Source organism: Odocoileus virginianus, chromosome 6, assembly GCF_023699985.2.
Source record: "Odocoileus virginianus isolate 20LAN1187 ecotype Illinois chromosome 6, Ovbor_1.2, whole genome shotgun sequence".
NCBI lineage: Eukaryota > Metazoa > Chordata > Mammalia > Artiodactyla > Cervidae > Odocoileus > Odocoileus virginianus.
The window spans coordinates 16,138,855-16,160,539 of record NC_069679.1 but is presented as its reverse complement, the minus strand read 5'-3'; the positions used below and the strand labels follow the sequence as shown (position 1 = coordinate 16,160,539).

General features: G+C 36.4%; 1 protein-coding gene across 10 annotated transcripts in view; it reads right to left on the bottom strand.

Annotated features, from left to right (window-relative positions):
* Nucleotides 1-21,685, bottom strand: part of HNRNPC (heterogeneous nuclear ribonucleoprotein C) — a 45,483-nt gene that overhangs the window by 11,781 nt on the left and 12,017 nt on the right. For 8 of the 10 annotated variants that reach the window (XM_070468896.1, XM_070468894.1, XM_070468895.1 and 5 more), the window contains 3 exons: nucleotides 8,905-9,182; nucleotides 6,587-6,701; nucleotides 5,747-5,794 (listed from right to left, as the gene is read on the bottom strand). In XM_070468896.1, coding sequence (XP_070324997.1) covers nucleotides 5,747-5,794; nucleotides 6,587-6,701; nucleotides 8,905-9,145 — 404 coding nt within the window. In that variant the 5' untranslated portion in view covers nucleotides 9,146-9,182. The remainder of the gene's footprint in view (nucleotides 1-5,746; nucleotides 5,795-6,586; nucleotides 6,702-8,904; nucleotides 9,183-21,685) is intronic. The other 2 variants (XM_070468901.1, XM_070468902.1) reach the window with 1 other exon arrangement.

Here is a 21,685-nt window from a genome sequence, read left to right as displayed (position 1 = left end):
TTTATTTTTAGGGTAATGTTCTAAAATTATATCATGGTTGTAGTCACACTCTGTATATATATATATATTGAACTGTATACTTTAAAATTAATTACATCTTAACAAAGCTAGGTTTTAAAAGAAAAATTAACATCAAGGAGCTTGACAAAGCATATCTGAATAGAGAGTCCTAAAACAGCAGAGGTCACCTATGGGTTAGGTAATAACTTACCCAGAACACCACTTAATTCAGAGCCACAAAACAGATTCTCTGATATGGATGCAAAAGCTTCCCCTTCAAATAAGTATCTCCCACTTACTCAACAAGAGTCCAGGACACAAACTCAAGTCTAACAGTATCACATTTATGCTCACAGCATCATTATACAAATCTACGCATTAATCTAAAATCTGAGAACTACATGCTTAGTTTCCCATAAGAAACAAACAGAAGGGCTATTAGCAAATGAAAATTCTCACCCGTTGCCTAAAATGAAGACCATCTTAACTGTCAATTAAAGAAGCATTTCTCAGCTTTCCCAAGTAGCTAAGAACTCTCTGGTTCTCTGAATCACATGCCTTTCCAAGCAGATGATCTCACTCAATTCTCCAAAACCTGAGTATTTCATGTACTCTTCTTTTGTACACACATCCAAAACCTACCTCTCTCTGATCCAGTGTTGCTCAGGAATATCAGAAAATTGAAAGAAAAAGAGGAAGCCAAGAAGACAGCACCTCTAACACCAATAAAGGCCTTGGCACCTCAAATCCATTTTGACTTACTACTTCAAAACCTAAAATACTGTTTGTCTAGAACAAAGTAAGGGCTCAGATATTAGTTTTAACAATTACGATGGTTGTTGCCATCTTTCATTTGTGTTGCATTTTCAATGGCAATTCTCCCACTTCAATTTATTTTCTCTACTTTCTGTAAGGGTATCTTATTGGAAAAGATCTGCAGGGTTAAGTATCAACAGAATTGCTTATTTCCCCAAATTCTAAGAACTCAAACCTTTCACAGACCTGTCACTTAGCAAAAGATTACACCTTTAATGGCATAATTCTAGTCATAAAAATAAAAATCTCATCTCAACTTAAGTTTATCCCCACAAAGTACCTGCTCTGGTAACTGTGACCCAATAAATCATGTCAAGACTAGTCTACCTCAGAAATTTCTCCACATTCCAACATTTACAACGGTAAATGTCTTGCCCCCTCCAGTTTCTCTTTTCTAGTCATGGGGTTGTTAATAAGGTATCACTGCTAATAGGACACAACTACGTAATGTGTTTTTTCCAATCAAAGCTGACTGCTTCCCTAAATATGCTAGGTATATTCATAACCCTGTATCCTTACCCTGTCTGTCTAAAAACCTCCTGCTTAATATCAAAGGCAGGTACAAATATTGCCCTCTGTGAAACAACCTGGAGCTCTTTAAATTTTAACAGGGGAGCTTACACCTCCTACAAGGGCACACAATTCATCTTTCTATAGGACAATCCTGTATAAAGCAGAACACATAGCAGCCAATTAATTTCACAGCACTTTCTTCACTGTATAACCTAGTGCTTATCCTAAATGTGCCACATCTGATCTGCTTGTAGACTTACTTCCCTCCTCCTTTCATGGTATACTAGCAGTACTTAATGTACTTGTATGTGCCACAGTGACAGCACTCTGAAAAACCTCTAGTGGAACAACTTCACAGTTCAGTCCCTTATGCACTATTGACATTAGTATCCATGTGACATATGCAACTTCTGACAAGTTATTTATTATAAAGTCCTCAGAGACCACTGAATTAAAATCAGGGTCCTTCTGAACCTGCTTAACAGGTGTTTGCCAAGTCTCAGCTATCATACTATAGCCTATTATCAAATCTAAGCGAGCATGTGATTTTTCTTATGCTCCAAGTTCTTCACAGAAGAATGACTGCGAAAGAACCACTCCACTGTCATAACCGAGTACTATTTCTTTTATGTAAATTGACACAGTTCACATACCAAACCCAACATAAATCCTTTGAATACATACAACTGAGTGATTTTTAGTATTCTCACAAACTTCTGCATCATCACAACTCTGTAATTTCAGAATATTCTCCTGGGTAATTATAAGGGAAAGAAAAGCAGGGCTACAACTGATTACAAAAAGTCCATCTGAAAGCTTTTCCTAAAAATGGCCATGTTTTTATATTAAGTAGAGTTCCCTGTGCTACAACAAAAACTGAATAAGCTTTAATGTCTATTTCCAACAATGTACCGATTATTTTTATTATAGCACTTCTGGCACAACTGCACAATCTGCTTTCTAATGGTCATTAATATCAAAAGTGAGTGACTAAATATCTATATGGAAAGAGAAATTAAGAGAAATTCATTTAAGCATTTGAAAGAAAAATCACTCAAAGGAACTGCCTCACACAAGAAGTCCTCCAACAGGAACTACTCCAGCAACAATTTCCCTAGAAGCAACAAGACTCAACAGGATACAAGTGGAAATGGATCTCTGTCAGCTTACAGGCTGTAAGACTTTAAACATCAAGAGTAACTGATGCGGAGATCCTCCTTCACCATGAGGGCTTCCCCAATGGCTCAGGGGGTAAAGAATCTACCTACAATGCAGGAGAGGGATGGGAAGATCCCCTGGAGGAAGAAATGGCAACCCGCTCCAGTATTCTTCGAGTGGGAAATCCCATGGAGAGAGGTGACTGACAGGCTAGTCTATGGGGTAAAAAGTTGGACAGGACTGAGCATGCCCACCAGCCCCTACCATGAAAAGTCACTCTAAATAAGAAAGCTACTTTGGGGCTTGTCTTCCTACCAGAAAAAAATGTGTTAACCAATTTTTGAGTAATTATAAACTATGTATGACAGTTTACAGCACATCTGAAAGAGATGACAGTGTTACCTGAGTAACATTAACAAGTCTCTAAAATGGTAGTTTCACACACGTTGGTAATTTATGTTAAATTCACCTAAGAACTTCCAACACATATTGGATCAGAAATGGCCTTACGAACAAATAAAATGACAGGCCTAATTTACATAATTTATAAATTAATTTGCATTAAGACCATAAAATCCACTCCTCTGTTGCCTCCTCAGAGATAGCAGATGTTAATATATAAGTGGCTCAAATTTTAATGTTTGATTATCCTCCAGTATGAAAAGTATTTACAATCTTTGGAACTTGTGCATCAAAACATATGAAAACCCAAGCAAAAATAAAAATCACTCTAACAAAACATCATTAATCACCTACTCCCTGATATCTAAAATGTATCTCCTTAAGAAACACCTAATGCTTATATTCCTAAAGTTTCTGACAAAAGTCAGGCTAATGATGATTAAATTGCATAATATCTTTAATGAAATACTCTGGTCTCCTCTCTGACCTCTCCCATGTCAAAAAAAGAAGAAAACAACCTGAATCTGAACTAGCCTCCAAATCTACCCCACTAGTTCAGAGGAAATACAAATGACAGGTTAACATGCTAAACAACATAAAATACAACCTGCAAAATCAAGTCTGGAAAACTTGGATGATTAAGGAATCTTCCTATCTTAAGTGGCATCATAATTATGTTTACAAAATGTCAATATGCTTATAAAAGCAGTCTTTATCTTACACTGATATACTACTTTCTTATATAAATTAAAATGTTCTATATTAGTAAACAAAAAACTTGAAATAACTACTAAAAACATGTCAAGATAAACATCAGTCTTCATTTCACTATGCATTAGTTTAGAAGACTTCTGTCACATAGGGAACTGCATGCTAGAGATTAAGTTAGTTTTGTGGAGAGGAATGGTGGGGTGTCCATGATTCCCTTCATTTTGATATGAAGGGAGCCAACAATATATGCAGAAGCAATAATGTATGTCAGTGTTAACAGTGTGGCATGTGGGATCTTCCCAGACCAGGCACTGAACCCGTGTTTCCTGCATTGGCAGGTACCACCAAACTACCAGGGAAACCCAAGATGAATTCTTGATTAACTGAAAGCATAATAGTATTTGAGGGTTACATATAATGCAACCTTTGTCCAACCTTTGTTTCCTTAGTCTTCATAACAACTCTATTAGTAGGCATGATCGTTTTAGGGATAAGAAAACTGAAGTGATATATGACTCTGGTCATAATCCTTTCTGCTAAGTGACTAAGCCTTTGGATTTCTCTATCAGCTGCCACCCTAATGTAACAATAGGCTGTAGAAATGCCAAATGTATGTCTTAAAATATTCATGTGAACTTCATATTCTTAAGGGTGTGACTAAGCAGACTGATTTAACCCCCATTTACATAGCAGGACACAGACCTTTCAGCACATCTCAGAGTCAATTTCCCATCTTCTTTTAGTAAAGAATCTAAAAGTTAATTTATGATGTTATTAGGGATAATAATTATCTTAACCTCGTGAATAAGTATCTTCAGGATGACTTCTGAGAAAACTGATACTACCATTTTCCTAAGAAGTTTTTCCATCCTTAACTAAACATCTGCTTTCCCTACTAGACCTCAGTACATAATTCAATGAGCTCTTTATTAAGCCACTGTTTGGTTACTCAGTCATCGGAAATCTTTTTTACTGGCCAAGTTTAGAATGGAAGGTCAAAAACATTACTTTTCACTGTCACTCTATAATATCAAGCAATACAGAGAACTAAAGTTATTCTCTTGCTCTTGAAAAACTAGAGTGAGGCCAACAGTGGTGTTGTCACCAATTTTTAAGACCAAATAGCAGTGGTAAGATATATGAAGATATTTCTGTAAACATCTCAGTGCTTTCATTATTCCTTGCTGTCTTTATCTGTTTTACTCAATTTCAAAATTCATCACTTAAAACAACTTTTCCCAAACTTACTTAGAATAAGATGATGCAACTATATCAACTTTCTCATGATTTTTCAAATACAAATGCTATTCTGGAAGCATAAGAAACCATTATTCTAACCCTCTGCTTTTTAGAACTGTACCATCATCTCCAATCTACAAATCTTAACACTTCAACATTGATGCCTAAATCAATTTGCATTGTAAATTCATTACATATGCTTATTGTATCCTATTTTGCACTGGTTGGTTTGCTCAAAGGAGACTACTGAAATTTTAAGGAATCATTTTTTATAATTTTGCTGTAATCTCCCACAATGCAAATCTAAGCAGCTAATATGCAAAAAAAATAATAGAGAACATGAGACTGCTAATTAAATTCCATTTATCATTAGGCGAGTCAGTCCTTACATTTATGTGGCACAAATTAAAAAACTGACTTGTCAAGAAAGTGTTAGTCCAGAAAATATTGGACATGTCTCCATATGCCCTGACAATATATATAAACTGATTCTATAAAATCAACAACAAAAAAATCACCCTTATCTAGTCTCTAAGCAGAAAGGAATTTTTTCAGTGGACTTCTTGGTGGCTCAGATGGTAAAGAATCAGCCTGCAATGCCTGGATCAGGAAGCTCCCCTGGAGAAGGGAATGGCAACCCATTCCATTCGTCAGTATTCTTAACTTGAGAATTCCATGGACAGAGGAGCCTGGATGGCTACAGTCCATGGGATTGCAAAGAGTCAAACACAACTGAGCAACACACACACTTTTTTTCATTATGTTCTGACAGAAAGAGGGGGCTTTATTTGAAAATATGTTTGTTATTCATTACTACAAAATAGAACATTTATTTACCACAAAATAGAAAAATAAATGGCTCTCACTAGCCAGCCTCTAATTGAAAGAGGAAACATCTTAAACATACCTGTCGTAATAATCCCGTTGAAAGTCATAGTCCAAGTCAAAAGAAGAGCTGAAAAACAAATACCAAAGAGGATTACTTTGGAGCTGTCGACAACAGCAGATGGGAAAAAAAAAAAAAACCCACCCTAAACCAACCCAACAAATAGATCAACAGATTATTATGGACTAATGCCCAATCATTAAGCAACAGATCACTAAATTCCAACCACTTTAGGCCACTGTACATACAGTGGCCAAACTGCAAATTTAGCCGTAAGATTGCTAAAACGCCAACACATAAGAGCTAAAATAAGAATATGGAAAAACACAATAGTAGATTAAACATTCTTATGTCATCCTCTTTCCCTTTCTTACTCCCTCCCCAGCTTCTTAGAAGCTAAGTAAGTCCTTTTGAAGGAATTTAATTTATACTAGTAGGGCTTCCCTGGTGGCTCAGATGGTAAGCAATCTGCCGGCAATGCAGGAGACCCGGGTTTGATCCCTGGGTAAGGAAGATTCCCTGGAGAAGGCAATGGCAACACACTCCAGTATTCTTGTCTGAGAAATCCCACGGACAAAGGAGCCTGACAGGCTACAGTCCATGGGGTCACAAGAGAGTCAGACACGACTGAGCAACTAACACTTTAAATAACAAACTACTCTTTAATAGTAAAAAATCTCAGGAATTCCCACAACTCTCTGGGAAATGGGGTAAAATGAAGTATATTAACACAAAATTAATAAAGCAGTCCTTTCACATACATAAAACATAGTACAGTTAACCCTCCCCACATCCAGAAAACAGATAGAGAAGATGCCCACTGATGGACACAATGCAGTTATAAATAATAAAGTTCCGGACCTGAGTAGAGGGGACGGAGAAGGGTGTTCTGGTACTGACCCGTACATCTCCGCTGCAGATCGTTTCACACCAGCTTTTCCTCGGTTCACTTTTGGCTCTGCAGCCAGATTAATATCTGAGGGGGGAAAAAAACTTCAATGACAACTCTGTTGGGATGGAGGTGTCTCAAACTGCACCTTTCTAACGTGTACACGGCCATATAATAAACAAAAGTCAAATGATGTATCTCATCTTTCCCTGTTATATAAAATAGGCTCAAGATTTTTTTTTTTAACAAGATTAGGACTTAATCCTCCATTTCTTTGTCCTCTGTTCTGTACCAACAAAACAGAAATGCAAAACATACGAAGTTTGTCTTTAGTATCTTTTACCCTCGACTTAACACCTCAGTGAGAAACTGGGGACTTTTATTCTCCTTACAAATAAGATAAACTGAAAAGTTGCATAAAAAAATAAACACTGTGCACTGAACTGCTTATAAGTAAACAATCTTCATATGCATGCACATACTCCAAGAAAAGAGAAAGAATTAAAGGAAAACAATTCTAGTTTTCATATATAACATAATTTCTAAAACACCTATGTCAGAGTGCCTAGTTGCTCACCATGCCACCCACTACCTATCAAAGAATTCATGTTCTCCCAAATATTCTAACAGATGAGACAATTTCTCAAAAAACAATTAAATAAAAGCTAGCCAGCTCTCCAAAACTCAGTTCATCAAGTGACCAGTGGAAAAAGACTTTTAAGTACACTGCCTTATCTGCTAAACACCATTACATTTATGAATAATCTTCAGAGTTCTTAGTTCACTAAACTCATTTCTAATTTTTATAATTAATGTTTATAACAACCCTGCTTTTACAGTTTTGACTTTGGGAATCGTAAGATTTTACAAAACTAAAGGTAGACTTTTTAAAAGAAGCTTAAAAAAATGTAGTAACAGGATTAACTACACAATGTATCCAACTGATTTTACCACCTCATACAAGAATTATTTCATGATATTCTAAACTATAGAACAGTTGACACTTGAACAACATGGGGGTTGGGGCCCTGACCCTCTGCAGAGTGGAAAATCTGCATATAAATTAACAGTTGGCCCTCCATTACCTGTGGTTTTGCACTGGGATTCTACCAATGCTCTTGCAGTACTGTAATACATATTAAAAAAAAAATCCAAGTAGAAGTGAATCCATGCAGTTCCAACATTATTCCATCAAGGGAAAACTGTATTAAGTCAATATCCAAAATAGAGTAATTTTGGTAAAAACAGAGATATGGTTGTTTGAGGCTGTGGCACAATGTGCACATAAAAATCTGACGTTTTGTTTTCTTAAAAAACTAAGTGTCCCCTATTCTGCCCACTGAAACTAACAAGATGCAATTAAAATTCAGTAAACACTCCTGGTATACAGGGAGTGGGTTTCTAAATAGCTCCCATTAAAAGGAGCCAACACTCTTATAAGATACCCAGATGACCCAGAATATCCTGTGGTGCAGCAAGCAAGGAAGAAATGTAGTATCATAAGAGTAAGGTCTCAAGGACACAGGAACCAACTTAAAGGTGACTGATCCACTGGCCAAAGATATCTCGAGTATCAAACAACAGTTTGCAAACATATGACTGAAACGTATGACTGAAACGTATGTAATGACATCTAAAGTTTAGAATATAAATTTTCTGAATAGAGCTCAGATCTCATTTCTCAAAAATCTAAACATCAGAGGCGAACCCTACTGGGGAACTAATATAAGACAACCTTTTATTATGAATCACCTCAATTAATCCTCCCAAATTATCTAAATTCTCTTGACAACCACACAGTATTACCTTCAGTAAGAACAGTTAATAAACCGAGGTAGCGCATGCGCGCGCGCACAGTTATTTTAACAAAGAAAAGCTATGTAGGCTGCCCAACACATAGCTGTGAGGCCCTAACATACATCTGACTCTAGAGCACATGACAAAGCTCTGTTGTCTTCACCCAGTCGACTGTGTTCAAAATGACACAGCCATTTTAGGCAGCAAAAGTACCTTATGAAATATTGTCCCTCTCTCTCCTACTTTACTCAAGACTGCCAGCTAAGGGTTATCCAGTCTCTACTACACCAAATGGCCTAAGTAAAACTCTCTTTAGACCTATAAACCTAATATTTTAATTTTTTATTAGGCTAGTGTCAGACATAACATCCAGAACACCTCTCTGACTAACAGCTTTATGGAGAGGGAGGGAAAGAAAAAGAAAACATGCAGAGAAGAATTCCCAGATCTGAATTACATAACCAATGAAAAATTAATTCAACCCAGATCTTACCTAAAACCTGGCCAGCAATCATTCTGCCATCCTCTCCTGCCACCGCAGCCCGGGCATTTCTCTCATTAACATACTGAACGAAGGCAAAGCCCTTATGAACAGAGCAACCCACGATTTTGCCGTATTTTGAGAAGATTGCTTCCACGTCAGATTTCTTGACCACAAGGGTATTGAGATTCCCAATGAATACACGAGAGTTCATGGAGCGAGGATCCGTCTTGTTGGTAACATTGCTGGCCATTGTCTTTGATGATACGGTGCCTCACAAAGCTGAAAAACTGAGAGGGGAAAAAATGCATTCAGGTGAAAGGATGCTAAAAACAAAATAATCCTTGATAAAAACCTGTTCTACTCTCATCTTGAACCATTCTACCTACAATTATCAGTCAACTTAAACAAAATGGATCTCACAGCAGCAAGTTTATTAGTATTCAGACTTGAGCCCATGAATATATATCCTTATATTCAACCTCCTTTTCTGTAATATACTCCTGCTAGACCATCACTTCAAGGGGGGGGGAAATCCTCTTCACATAATACTGGCGACACAATCCTCTTGGAAATTATTAATCCCAAGTGACTTCACTGTTTGAAAAGTCCTAAAGCAAATCAAAACCCCACCAATCGCTCTACCATAAATTTCTGTTTTTCACTGTCCCAGTCATGCTTATTGAACCATCCCTTGCCATCTATCAATAACTCCACCTTTTTTCATGTTGCTTTTACCGAGTCTCACTCATTGACACATAGATATAAAGAACTCCAGTTTCTGCCCACAAACTATTCTTTAGCTAGATGAATGTGGACAAGAGACACTCTGCCCTTCTAGTTTAATTAACTTTATTATATGAAGGCAACAAATAGAACCAACTCATTCACTCTGGAAATAATCTATTTCCAGATACTTTGATTGATTTACAGCATCTAGTAGATACCTTAAATATCAATACCATTTTTTAATAGAATGTTAATGATTCTTTATGTGAAAACAATACAAAATATAGCTAGGACATTTAATAATGTGGATGGTGATGATGATAAAACTAGAAGGTAGAACTCTGCCTTAATCAAAAAAGAACCAGAAGCATTAAGAAAACACAACTTTGCTCAGACCATTTCAAAACAAAAATTATCTTTATATATGTTACAGAGGTATAATCTGTAACTATGTGGAGATTCATGAAATCATTTTAGGTCTTTTAAAGCACAAGATGTTTTGATATTCTTTAGCTTTTCTATCAGCTTTTTGTCTACTGCTCCTTCTCATTCCAACCACCAAAGTTAAACTGGGCTTAAGATGGATCCACCCTAGATATAGAGTAACATTCTTAAGATTATTTCCCATTTAACCCCTTGAAAGGTACTGAATGGCAGTGTCTAGTATTTCTTCACTTTCCAATCCTCAAGAAGATAATGACAAACTAGTTCTTGTGGATTATGTAAAGGTCTTATATACATTTTAAAAAACCAGATGGTGTAACATTTACACACGACCACTACCATTTTGACCCTTCAAATAGCCTGTTCTTTTTATACGCAGAGTCTAAAGCTTTAAAGCTCTGATCCTTCTGAAATTCAGGAAACAGCCTGCCTTTGAGTTTCTAAATTGTATCTTTACAATTTTTTTTTTGACACTAAGCAGTAAAAATTAACCTAATAGTGGCTACTCAGAACCACTAACAGCTTTTCAACTTAAGCAGGAGCACCAAAAAGGCTTAGAACTCCAAGAGGAATCAAAACAGAAGCCTACTAACAAGGCCTAACTGGTTTCAAATAATAATAGTTCTCTGTGTGTTTGCTATTATTTTAAGTGGAGGCATAAGCCAGTTTTCAGCAAATGTTTTTTTCACGAACTATATATATATATGTGTGTGTATATATATATATATAAATGGTAAATGCAGGTAAAAGTTCCCTGAGTTTCTTCTTAGTATTTATTTATTTGTGGTAGGCAGGATCTTCTATCTCTGCCTCAGCATATAGGATCTCTAGTTGTGGTTTGTAAAATCTTAGTTGCAGTATGTGGGGTCCAGTGCCCAGACCAGGGAACAAACTCGGGCCCCTGCACTGGAAGGCAGATTCTCAACTGCAGGACCACCAGGTAAATCCCTCTCCTTGAGCTTAAGAAATTAACTGTGGGTAACGCAAAAACCTATGGACAACATACAGAATACAACTTTATGTCAATGCATCCCAAACAAAACTCCATAATGCACACTGGTAAGGGCAAGTCAGAAGCTAGCATGCATGTTATGTATCACTGTGGGAGAAACAAAAGAAGCAACTAGGAGCCTAAAAGAGCCAGAAAGCTGAAGAACATCAAAATATCCAGGCAGTATTTACTGGAAAGGAAAAGAACAAATGTTAGGAAAAGCAGTTTCAACAGGAAGGGTCTTGCCTGAGGCAATAGTGGGAGAGTACAAGGTACTGCAGTAAACCTGTCCGTAGGTGCTAAAGCAGCTCAAGTCTCTACAGAATCTCAACACTCAGAAGCCCCATGTGCATTCCGTTCTCAATCTCTTTCCTCTTCCTAAAACTAACTTCACAGTAAAATCACTTTCTTCCTTTTAAAATAATTCTACTACCTAAAGTGTACCCCTGGGTAGTATAGTCTTACCCACTGATACAAATTTGATGTCTTTTAGTGCTCTTTTTAGATAAGTTCCCCTTTAACTTAACATTTATCTGACGTTAATCTTGAGCATTTATTTGTCCTGCAGTTTTTCAAAATTTCATAACCTCAGCATAATTCCACATATTCTTCTGTCCTTTGTATTTTCAGAAATTGGAAGCTGTGACCAATGGCTTGATCAGACTCACGTGTAACACTTCTGCAAGGTTATATTCAAGCAGTACTATTTTTGTAATGTTATTAATGCTAAAATTCTACCAGATCTCTCTAGGTATTATAGTAACTCAAGCTTATCCTTAGTATTATTACTTACAAAGAGCTTGAAAATAGTTTTATCAGTTCCTGCAACTTAGTTTGCCTGTGTCCTCTGTATCTGTCAGTTTCGCTGGGTATAAAATCACTTAATCACATTTTCTTTCCTTAAATATACTCCATTTACTTCTGGACTGCCACAGAATCATTCCAAACTATAAACCTTGCTGGCAAAGTTCTGTTTTCTCAACCCAAGTAGACACTACAGGGTTTTTGCTTTATAATAATTCATTAAGATGGGTTTTTTTGGTTTTAAAGACAAATAGAAATGAAATAGATCTAAATGAGTGTATTTGAGGGTGCCTCACAGGCCACAGAAGTTTACACTTTGGAGTCACCCTTATAGGACAAGTCCATTTCTCCTAGCTTTTTAAAAATAGTAAGTAAATAAAAGAACACAGAATAAAAAACACACATAATCAATTTCTTTCCTAAAATTAGTTTCAAAGATTAAAACCACAGAGGGAAATATTTCTGAAATGACTGACTCCCTGGTTACTCTGTGAACTGTTTAACTCAGTAGCAGATATCAAATGGTTTCCAGAAAAGCAGAATTCCATCACAGTACAAACGGAAAAAGATTATTTCCCTAGAGGTTACAGGGTGGTAGAACTCAAACCTCTATTTAATGGAAGCATACTCATGTGTGTGCTTGCTATCTTTTCATCCCAGGTTATTTTCACAATTTTTTATCATAAAAAAATTACTAAGATTGGTGAGTAAAAGTCAAAACCAACAATGTTGAGTTACTTATTACACCAAAGGATGTATGTGTCCATTTGATTTTGTTTTATGTTGAAGCAATAAAAGCAATGAGTGGCTGTATGAAGGACAAGAACTGCCCAAGATTCATCGATACAGAAATGTGTTTCTATTACCAATTCTACCACATCAGTCATATCCTAAACCAAAAATCATGAAATTTACACCACGTAGATTTGGAATGGAGTTAGAATACAAGTTAACCTGTCAATTTTGTTTTCAACTGTTCATCTTGAAATTTGAGTTATGGTGTACAACTCCCATATGCCTAATATGCCATTTCCTTTCTCTGAAGCAGTTTAAAGACAAAGTGTCACTAGATGGCAGCAATGAGTTGACAAATTTTTAAAATGATAGCCATCTTCTTGAATCCAAAGACTTCCTATCTCACACTGTCTTTTACAATTTCTTATCAAGAGTTTCTCAGTACCTCTTAGATACTATAAATTTCTCTGCCTACTTACAGCAACATCACCTGATCTAAACTGCTTTCCTTTAACACACTTAAGCTCCTATTTTGCCCCTTTTAAGTTCCTTTCACACTACTTTCCTGTTATTCTTCCCCATCCCCATCATATTCTCTGCTTCCTATGTGTCTTCATTGCATTCATCAACTATTTCCCTTTGGCCTCCTTCGGCAGGCAACAACAAACTGTCCATGTCTGCAAAAAGTTGGCCATCATACAGTTGGCCCTCCCTATCTGCAGATTCTGCATCTGTAGATCTAAATAATCATGGATCAAAAAATACTATCAGAGGAAATTTACTATGTAAAGTTCCAAAACCCCAAACTTGAATTTGCTGCACACCATTTATATAACATTTACACTATATTTACTTTTTAAACTCAGCTATGTTTTACTTTCAGAACATTTTCAACAGTAGAATATATGAATTGGCACAGAGCAGGTACTGCTTTGTTCATGCAAGCAGCCAGTCAGCCACTGTCTTTAAATGAATTAACTGTAATGTACAATACCCCACTAAGCACTGTATTTGGTGCTTCTTACACATACTGATTTTCCTTTGTTTGAAATATAGTTGCTTTACACTGCTGTGTAGCAAAGTCAATCATCTATAACATGTACAAAGAGCCCCTTTTCTGGATTTCCTTCCCATTTAGGTCACCACAGAGCACCAAGTAGGGTTTCCTGTGCTACACAGTAAATTCTCATTAGTTATCTATTTTATACATAGTAGTGTATGTATGTTAATCCCAACCTACCAATTCACCTGCCCTTCCCCTACAGTATCCATGTTTGTTCTCTGTGTGTATCCATTTCCTCTTTGAAGACAAGATCATTTATACTATTTTTCTAGATTCCACATATATGCATTAACATACATTTTTTTACATTGTATTTTCTTTACAACTATTTATGCTACATTAAGGTATTATTAATAATTATAATATTTGGTATAAGTAATCTAGAAACAATTTAAAGTATATGAGAGGATATGTATAGATTATATGCAAATACTACACCATTTTATACAATGGACTTGAGCATCCCAGAGCCTGGTTATCTGCCAGGGTCCTACGATCAGTCTTCCTAGGATACCAAGGGACTGTAATTTGCTCATTCCCAAAGCTAATTATTTATCAAAACACAGACATAGTCCCAAGGTAGACTATCATGTAAAGACTATTAACATGAAAAAACAGCACATGCTGGTATTTTCAGACCACAAGAATACCAAATTGACCATTTTAAGATAAACTATATAGAACTGAATCACTTCATTGTACACCTGAAACTAATACAACACTGTAAATCAACTATACTTGCAGAACCAATTATAAAAATATTAACACTGAAAAACAAAAATAGATTAAAAGTAAAAATGGTACCCCACAGCCATCTAAACAAATATTGGGGAGCAATCTCACTCTACACACCAGAAGTATCATAATTATCAAAATAGGAAGACAAAATGGTCCCCCCAAAAGTTATAAGCAACAAAAAAGGGGAATAAAGTAATAAACCATTAACATGAAGAAGTGTTTTAAGAAAAGTATATTGAAAAAGACTCAGACCACAACCTGTTAAATCAGTGACGATTACACCCATATAAGAACTGATTCAGACAACTGTCAATATATGCCAAAAGCCCTGGGTGAAAAGCTTGTCAAGAGAAAAACAGGCTTTACATAGATTCCAAGTATGACTTACTATTAACTAAAAAAAAAAAAAAAAAAAAAAAATTACCTCTACTACTATAGAAATATGAGTCACCACTTATATGAAGTGATCTAACATTATATGCTTCCTGATTTGACGAAATAAACATGTCACCTAAGCAATATTCTTAGTAAAATATTTGGCCTGAATTGATACTGCAGGGAAACAATCAGATTTCAAGTCTGTGGGGACTTTATACAACACAACTTGTTAGGACTCAAGGGTAGGAAGACATTTCTAGATTAAGAAAGCAACACCATGGGAAAGAAATCTTTTCTGTGAAAAGAAGAGAAATTTACTGTAGATTGTGTAAGAGATAATACTGAATTAATGTTTGCCATGTTGCAGTTCCCATCTGAAGTATCACGCCTGTAATATCATTCAGGAGGGGAAAAAACATAGATCAAACATGGTACATCTAGATAGTTGTTACCAGATCAAGAACAGGAGGCTGAGACAAGAATGGCTTATTTTATGAAAGTACACTTATCTGTTCAAGTTTTTTCTTTTTTTTAAGAACCTATTACAGCAAATGGGAAAGAAATATATACCACATCACACTCTTGAGCAAGTACCCAAAAAATCGTTTTTCTTCCCAGATATGCAGAATGGTCATCCAGCCGGGTAGAGGAGGAAACTGGTGCTTACACTGCTGTAACTACGTAAAACTAGTATACGTTTCTGTAAGCTCATTTGAAAATCCTTCGTAAAGCTATTACAGCAAAAACTGATTTTTAAAAAAGCTCTTTAAAACAAGAACAGAAAAATCTAAGTTAAAGCTAAGTGCTAAGCAATGGGGAGGTCAATAAATCTGTACTAATTAAGCAACTGATGACGTTAAATAAATTTCAGGTAATCATATTTTGGAATGGAAAGAGAAACAAAAGATGTTTTGTAAATTCCTGGACAAAAAAGTAAAAAAAAGATTAGCCTTTTAACAAAAACATATTGTAGAAAGTTTACATACTGGTAAAGATGTTAAAAGAATATAAAACATAGACAGGTTAGATACATCTATAGCTAATGAGACAGGAAAATGGATCAAAACATCAAAATATTGGTAATGGTTATCTCCGAGCGCTGATTTATTTTCTTTCTCTGCATGTTCCCAAGTTTTAATAAGTATTTCATAATAATAAAAAAGGACTATTCCTGTCAAAGTATAGTGCAACAGACCTCAATGACAAAAAAAAAAAAAAACTAAATCACATAGATCAGTGTCCCAAATTCTTCAGAGGATGATTAATCATCAAACTTCTTGAATTGCCACTGAAGTCAAGGGACCTGAAAAAGATACTCAATTCTAAAACTTAACAGGCTCTGAACTACATTCTAGACGCTACCCAGATGCTATCATGTTTGCTATCTTTAGCACTGTCAATATCTGTAGAATTCACTGTTAAGTGCAAGGCTCTGCATTTCATATACTATTTAATCCTCTTATATGTAATTCACAGTCCTTGGTTCCAACCCAAAGAAAATTTCAAACTTTGATTTTGTTGTGTGAAGTTTTAACAACCTCTCCCAAGTATATATTCTCCACATTTTTTTCAACATAATATGAGCGGGCTCAACTGTCATTTTAAAGTTTAGTAAGATTAACACACTAAAGCTAAACCATGTTAAGTCTTTGATTGTGTGAAAATCAAAGTTGCTCAGCCGTGTCCAATTCTGCAACCCCATGGACTGTAGCCCATCAGGCTCCTCTGTCCATGAAATTCTCCAGGCCAGAATATGAGATTGGGTAGCTGTTTCCTCTCCAGGGGATCTTCCCAATCCAGGCCTCCTGCATTGCAGGTAGGTTCTCTACCATCTGAGCCACCAGGGAAACCCAAGAATATTGGAGTGGGTGGGTAGCTTATCCCTTCTCCAGGGGATCTTCCCGACCCAGGAATTGAACTGTGGTCTCCTGCATTGTAGGCAGATTCTTTACCAGCTGAGCTACTGTGTGGATCACAACCAACTGGAAAATTCTTAAAGAGATGGGAATACCAGATCACCTGACCTGTCTCCTGAGAAACCCGTATGTAAGTCAAGAAGCAGCAGTTAGAAGTGGGCAAGAACAACAAACTGATTCAAAATTGGGAAAGGAGTATGTCAAGGCTGTATGCTGACACCCTGCTTATTTAACTTCCGTGCAGAGTACATTATGAGAAATGCTGAACATCACAAGCTGGAATCAAGATTGCCAGGTAAATTATCAACAACTTCAGGTATACAGACGATACTACCCTAGTGGCAGAAAGTGAAGAGGAACTAAAGAGTCTCTTGATGAGGGTGGAAGAGGACAGTGAAAAAGCTGGCTTAAAACTCAACATTCAAAAACTGAAGATCACGGCATCTAGTCCCATCACTTCAAGGCAACTAGAAGAGGAAAAAGTGGAAACAGTGACAGATTTTACTTTCTTGGACTCCAAAATCACTGTGGATGGTGACTGCAGCCACAAAATTAAAGACGCTTGCTCCTGGTTGGAAGAAAGGCTATGACAAACCTAGACAGCGTATTAAAAAGCAGAGACATCACTTTGCTGACAAAGATTCATATAATCAAAGATATGGTTTTTTCAATAGTCATGTATGGATGTGAGAACTGGACCATAAAGGCGGCTGAGCACTGAAAAAATTGATGCTTTTGAACTGTGGTGTTGGAGAAGACTCTTGAGAGTCCCTTGGAGTGCAAGGAGATCAAACCAGTCAATCCTAAAGGAAATCAACCCTGAATATTCATTGGACTCCACTACTCTGGCTACCTGATAAGAAGAGCTAACTCACTGGAAAAGACTGTGATGGTGGAAAGATTGAGGCCAGGAGGAGAACAGCTAACAGAGGATGAGAAGGCTAGATGGCATCACCTACTCAATGGACACAAGTCTGAGCACACTGTGGAAGAGAGTGAAGGATCGGGAAGCCTGGTGTGCTAAGTCCATGGGGCTGCAGAGTCAGACATGACTCAGCAACTGAACAACGAAGATTAACACAATTTTCTTTCAAAAGTTTTCTTTATGCTGTATTTTAGTTTTGAAATGATAATAAGATCAATCCCAACTGAAAAACCTTTCTGTGAATGTTCTGTATATGGAAAAGCTCTAACCAGGTTTATTTCTGAATAAGACCCAAGTTAGTAACTATGAAAGTTTAGACTAGCCTATTTCAAAAAATATCTTAACTGAAAAGGTAGATACAAAGATATCTATCCCCACAGTCATGCCATGCCCATCGTGACTGAACTACATTTAAAGTACTAACTTTGACATGAGAACTTCCTGAAAAGAAAATACAAAAAGAGAATCCCCATACTAAAATATACCATAATTAAAAAGCAAACAACTGATCAGTGTGTGCAATACGTATTTGTCCACAACATTTAATACTGTATATTAAAAAATAAACACATTCCAATTTCAAACTTAACCACATAAGTGGTGTGGACTTCCCTCTGGAAAACCAATCCCTTCAAACACCACTCTTCAATCATAAAATGAGTATTGTTGATAGCGCTTTTCTCGCAGGATAGGTATGAGGTGTAAGTGAAGACAAAGAGAACACTGAACGTGGTGCCTGGCACGCAGCAAGTGCAGCCACTGCAGCTGCTCCTACTGCTACACCATTTTCTATTATTGGTGCACACCAATAAGATGGGACATAGACACAAGGACACAAAAGATGATTAAAAATTAAACCAAACACTGTATCTACCAAACAAGTAAAAATATTTTAAATTGAAATTTCACACATTATTTCTGACAATATGAACAGGTAACGGTATATTCAGAAGTGGACTTTTTATCAAAGCCTTAAAATTGTACACGTTCTTTAAAAAAAAACCTCATGCATAGTCTGTGACTCAATAATCTTACCTCTGAGAACTTATCTGAAGGAATCAAGGATGTGGACATAGTACAGTGAGAAATTTGAAAATAAACACATAATATGAGACTAAATGAATTTCAGTACATCAGTCTAACTGGAAACAAGCAACAACTTTTATTTTTAAAAAAATTTCTTTTATTGGGAATTTTGTCAGTCCAGTGGTTAAGAACCCACACTTCCCCTGGAGGGGGCACAAGCTCATCCCTGGGTGGGGAAGTAAGACCCTACAAGCTGCATGGCACAGCCAAAAATATATATAATAAAAAAATAACCTGACAACAAGAGATTTTCAAGATGTTAAGCAGCATACACAATACATAAATTATCTAGAAGATTACACACTAAAGTGTCAGACATCTCAGGATGTGGTAAGATCATGACGTTTTAGAAAACTCTTTTCTCCCAATCTTTCTTTAATACTGTAAGTTTCCTAATTTTTTCGTTCTGTAAAGATAGCTTCATGCTACCCTGGAATTTAATAATTATATGGCTTGGTATAGTCAATGCTTTTCTATAAATTTCTTAACCGAAGCTGGAAAAGTTGAGTGCCTCCCCTCCTTAAAGCAATTCAGAACTACATAAAATCAAGGAAAGGGGCATCTTTAGGACAACAAAACTTTAACTAGATGTTGCATTCCATAATTTGGTGTTTCTCATTCTATGTCTGTTGGCAGTCCCAACACACACAAATACTGGGTGTAATTCCCTGTGTATATGTGCTTAGTTGCTTCAGTCATGTCCAATTCATGCAACAGTATGCAATGCAGCCTGCCAGGCTCCTCTGTCCATGGGATTCTCCAGGCAAAAATACTGAAGTGTGTTGCTATGCCCTCCTCCAGGGAATCTTCCTGACCCAAAGAATGAACCTGCATCTCTTACATCTAACCTGCATTGGCAGGCAGGTTCTTCACCAACAATACCACCTGTATTTACTAAACAGTAAATCCTTGCTTATATTTTATGTTTAGTAGTTTCTATCCGTTAATTCCATACTCCTAATGTGTCCTCCTCACCCATCATTAAATGTTAAGTCACCTCTATGAGTGTTACATCACACTTTAGGGGGAGGGGAAAAAAATTCTTAACTAGAACAACTTCTACATAGGAAAACTCCCCATCTACATCAGTTTCCTCAGAATATTTTAAACCATTTGAAAAAACGTTCCTGAATCTATAAGCATTAGCAATATGTAAGAGAATGCGTTTCATAGCAAAAGAATTAAGAATTACTTTAGTAAGGTCAATAAACCTTGACTGTTTTCAGCAAAAAACATTTGAGAAAAAGCAAACATAGCAATCTAGGTGAAAGAAATGCATTATTCTGTTTTGTTATGTGTCAAAAGCCGGGAAAAAGAAAAAATGGTCATAACTTAAGAGCCACCCTGACCTGCAAAGTTTTGTTTTTCAAATGTTTCAGCTACCATTTATCACAAAAAAATAATTACACATTGGTCACACTATATAAGATATATGATTTGCCTAAGAGCTCAGATAATTCAAAATACACACATTTCAGGATGGCATGTATTATCTGATTACTAGCTTATGGGGCTCAGCCATTTTATTCAGATTGCCTGATGGAAATTATTTCATTTTTAATTCTATTTGTAATTAGGAAGAGTCATTATTCAAAATTTGTACATGAGTCATCTTTAATACTGCATCATCTCAAATTTACATAAAATGTGGCTACTTTATGATCCTCTACTATGCTCCCCAAAGAGCAAAAGCACTCCAGAAGATCTATTAAAATGTTCAATTCCCAAGTAATAAAAAGGAGTGAAAGGGTAGGACACGGTATTCCGTATTAGCTTCCAGATAATCATAATGATATGCTATTGCCGTAGCACAGATCATAGTCTGAATAGCAAGGGTCAACAATACTTACACGTAGGACTATATTTATTATCTTGTAGAAAGCATCAATGTTATCAGTGAACTCAAACTGAGCCTTTAGTAACCAAATAAACTTTTTAAAGTCTCACCAGGGGATCGGGTGAAGGAGGTGGGAGGGGGGATCGGGATGGGGAATACATGTAAATCCATGGCTGATTCACGTCAATGTATGGCAAAAACCACTACAATATTGTAAAGTAATTAGCCTCCAACTAATAAAAATAAAATGGGGGGAAAAAAAGTCTCACCAGGAGACACATGTTAGGGGAAAAAAAAAAATCAAGATTTTTCAGATTTTGCCAAGATAATACTATAGTTTTGCTATGTAACAGAGTGGGATCTGGGCAAGCATCCAGCTACCAGATATAACACATTAATATTTCTACAACAATACATATGCATAGCCACTATATATAACAAAGACTATAAATAATCTCGAATCAGTTGAAGTCAGGTTCTGTGATCAAACTGATGAAAAACTGTCACAGATTTCTGAATTGAGAACAAAAGATCTGATGGTACAACAAAATAATTTTTAGTAAGGAAACCCAACTTAAAGTTACTACATCATTCTCCATCTCTCAGACCCAAGCAACTAAAACGTAGGATTATTCTTAGTCCCAGAATTTAGTAGTAAAATGTTATGTGTCTTAAGTTGCTTCAGTCATGTCTGTTTGTGACCCTATGGACCACAGCCTGCCAGGCTGCTCTGTCCATGGCATTCTCCAAGCAAGAATACTGGAGTGGGTTGCCATTTCTTCCTCCAGGGGATCTTCCTAACACAGGGATCGAACCAGAGTTTCTTACATCTCATGCATTGGCAGGCAGGTTCTTTACCACTAGTGCCACTTGGGAAGGCCAAAATGTATTTGAAATACAGCAAATCCCATCTTTTGCTAGCGTGAAAACTCAATTTTATAACACACGAGGATAATCATTACCAAGTTTCTCACTCAAAATTTTACACTTATCTCGAATTAACAGAAGTTTCCAAATTCTAGGAAGGAAGAAGCAAAACATAAGCAAAAAAAAGTGATTCAAGTTACCATTTCCGTAGAAAAAACTAGAGAATGCCTTATTCAGTCCTCAGAGTAGTACCTTAGTCTTCAAATATATTTTATTACAT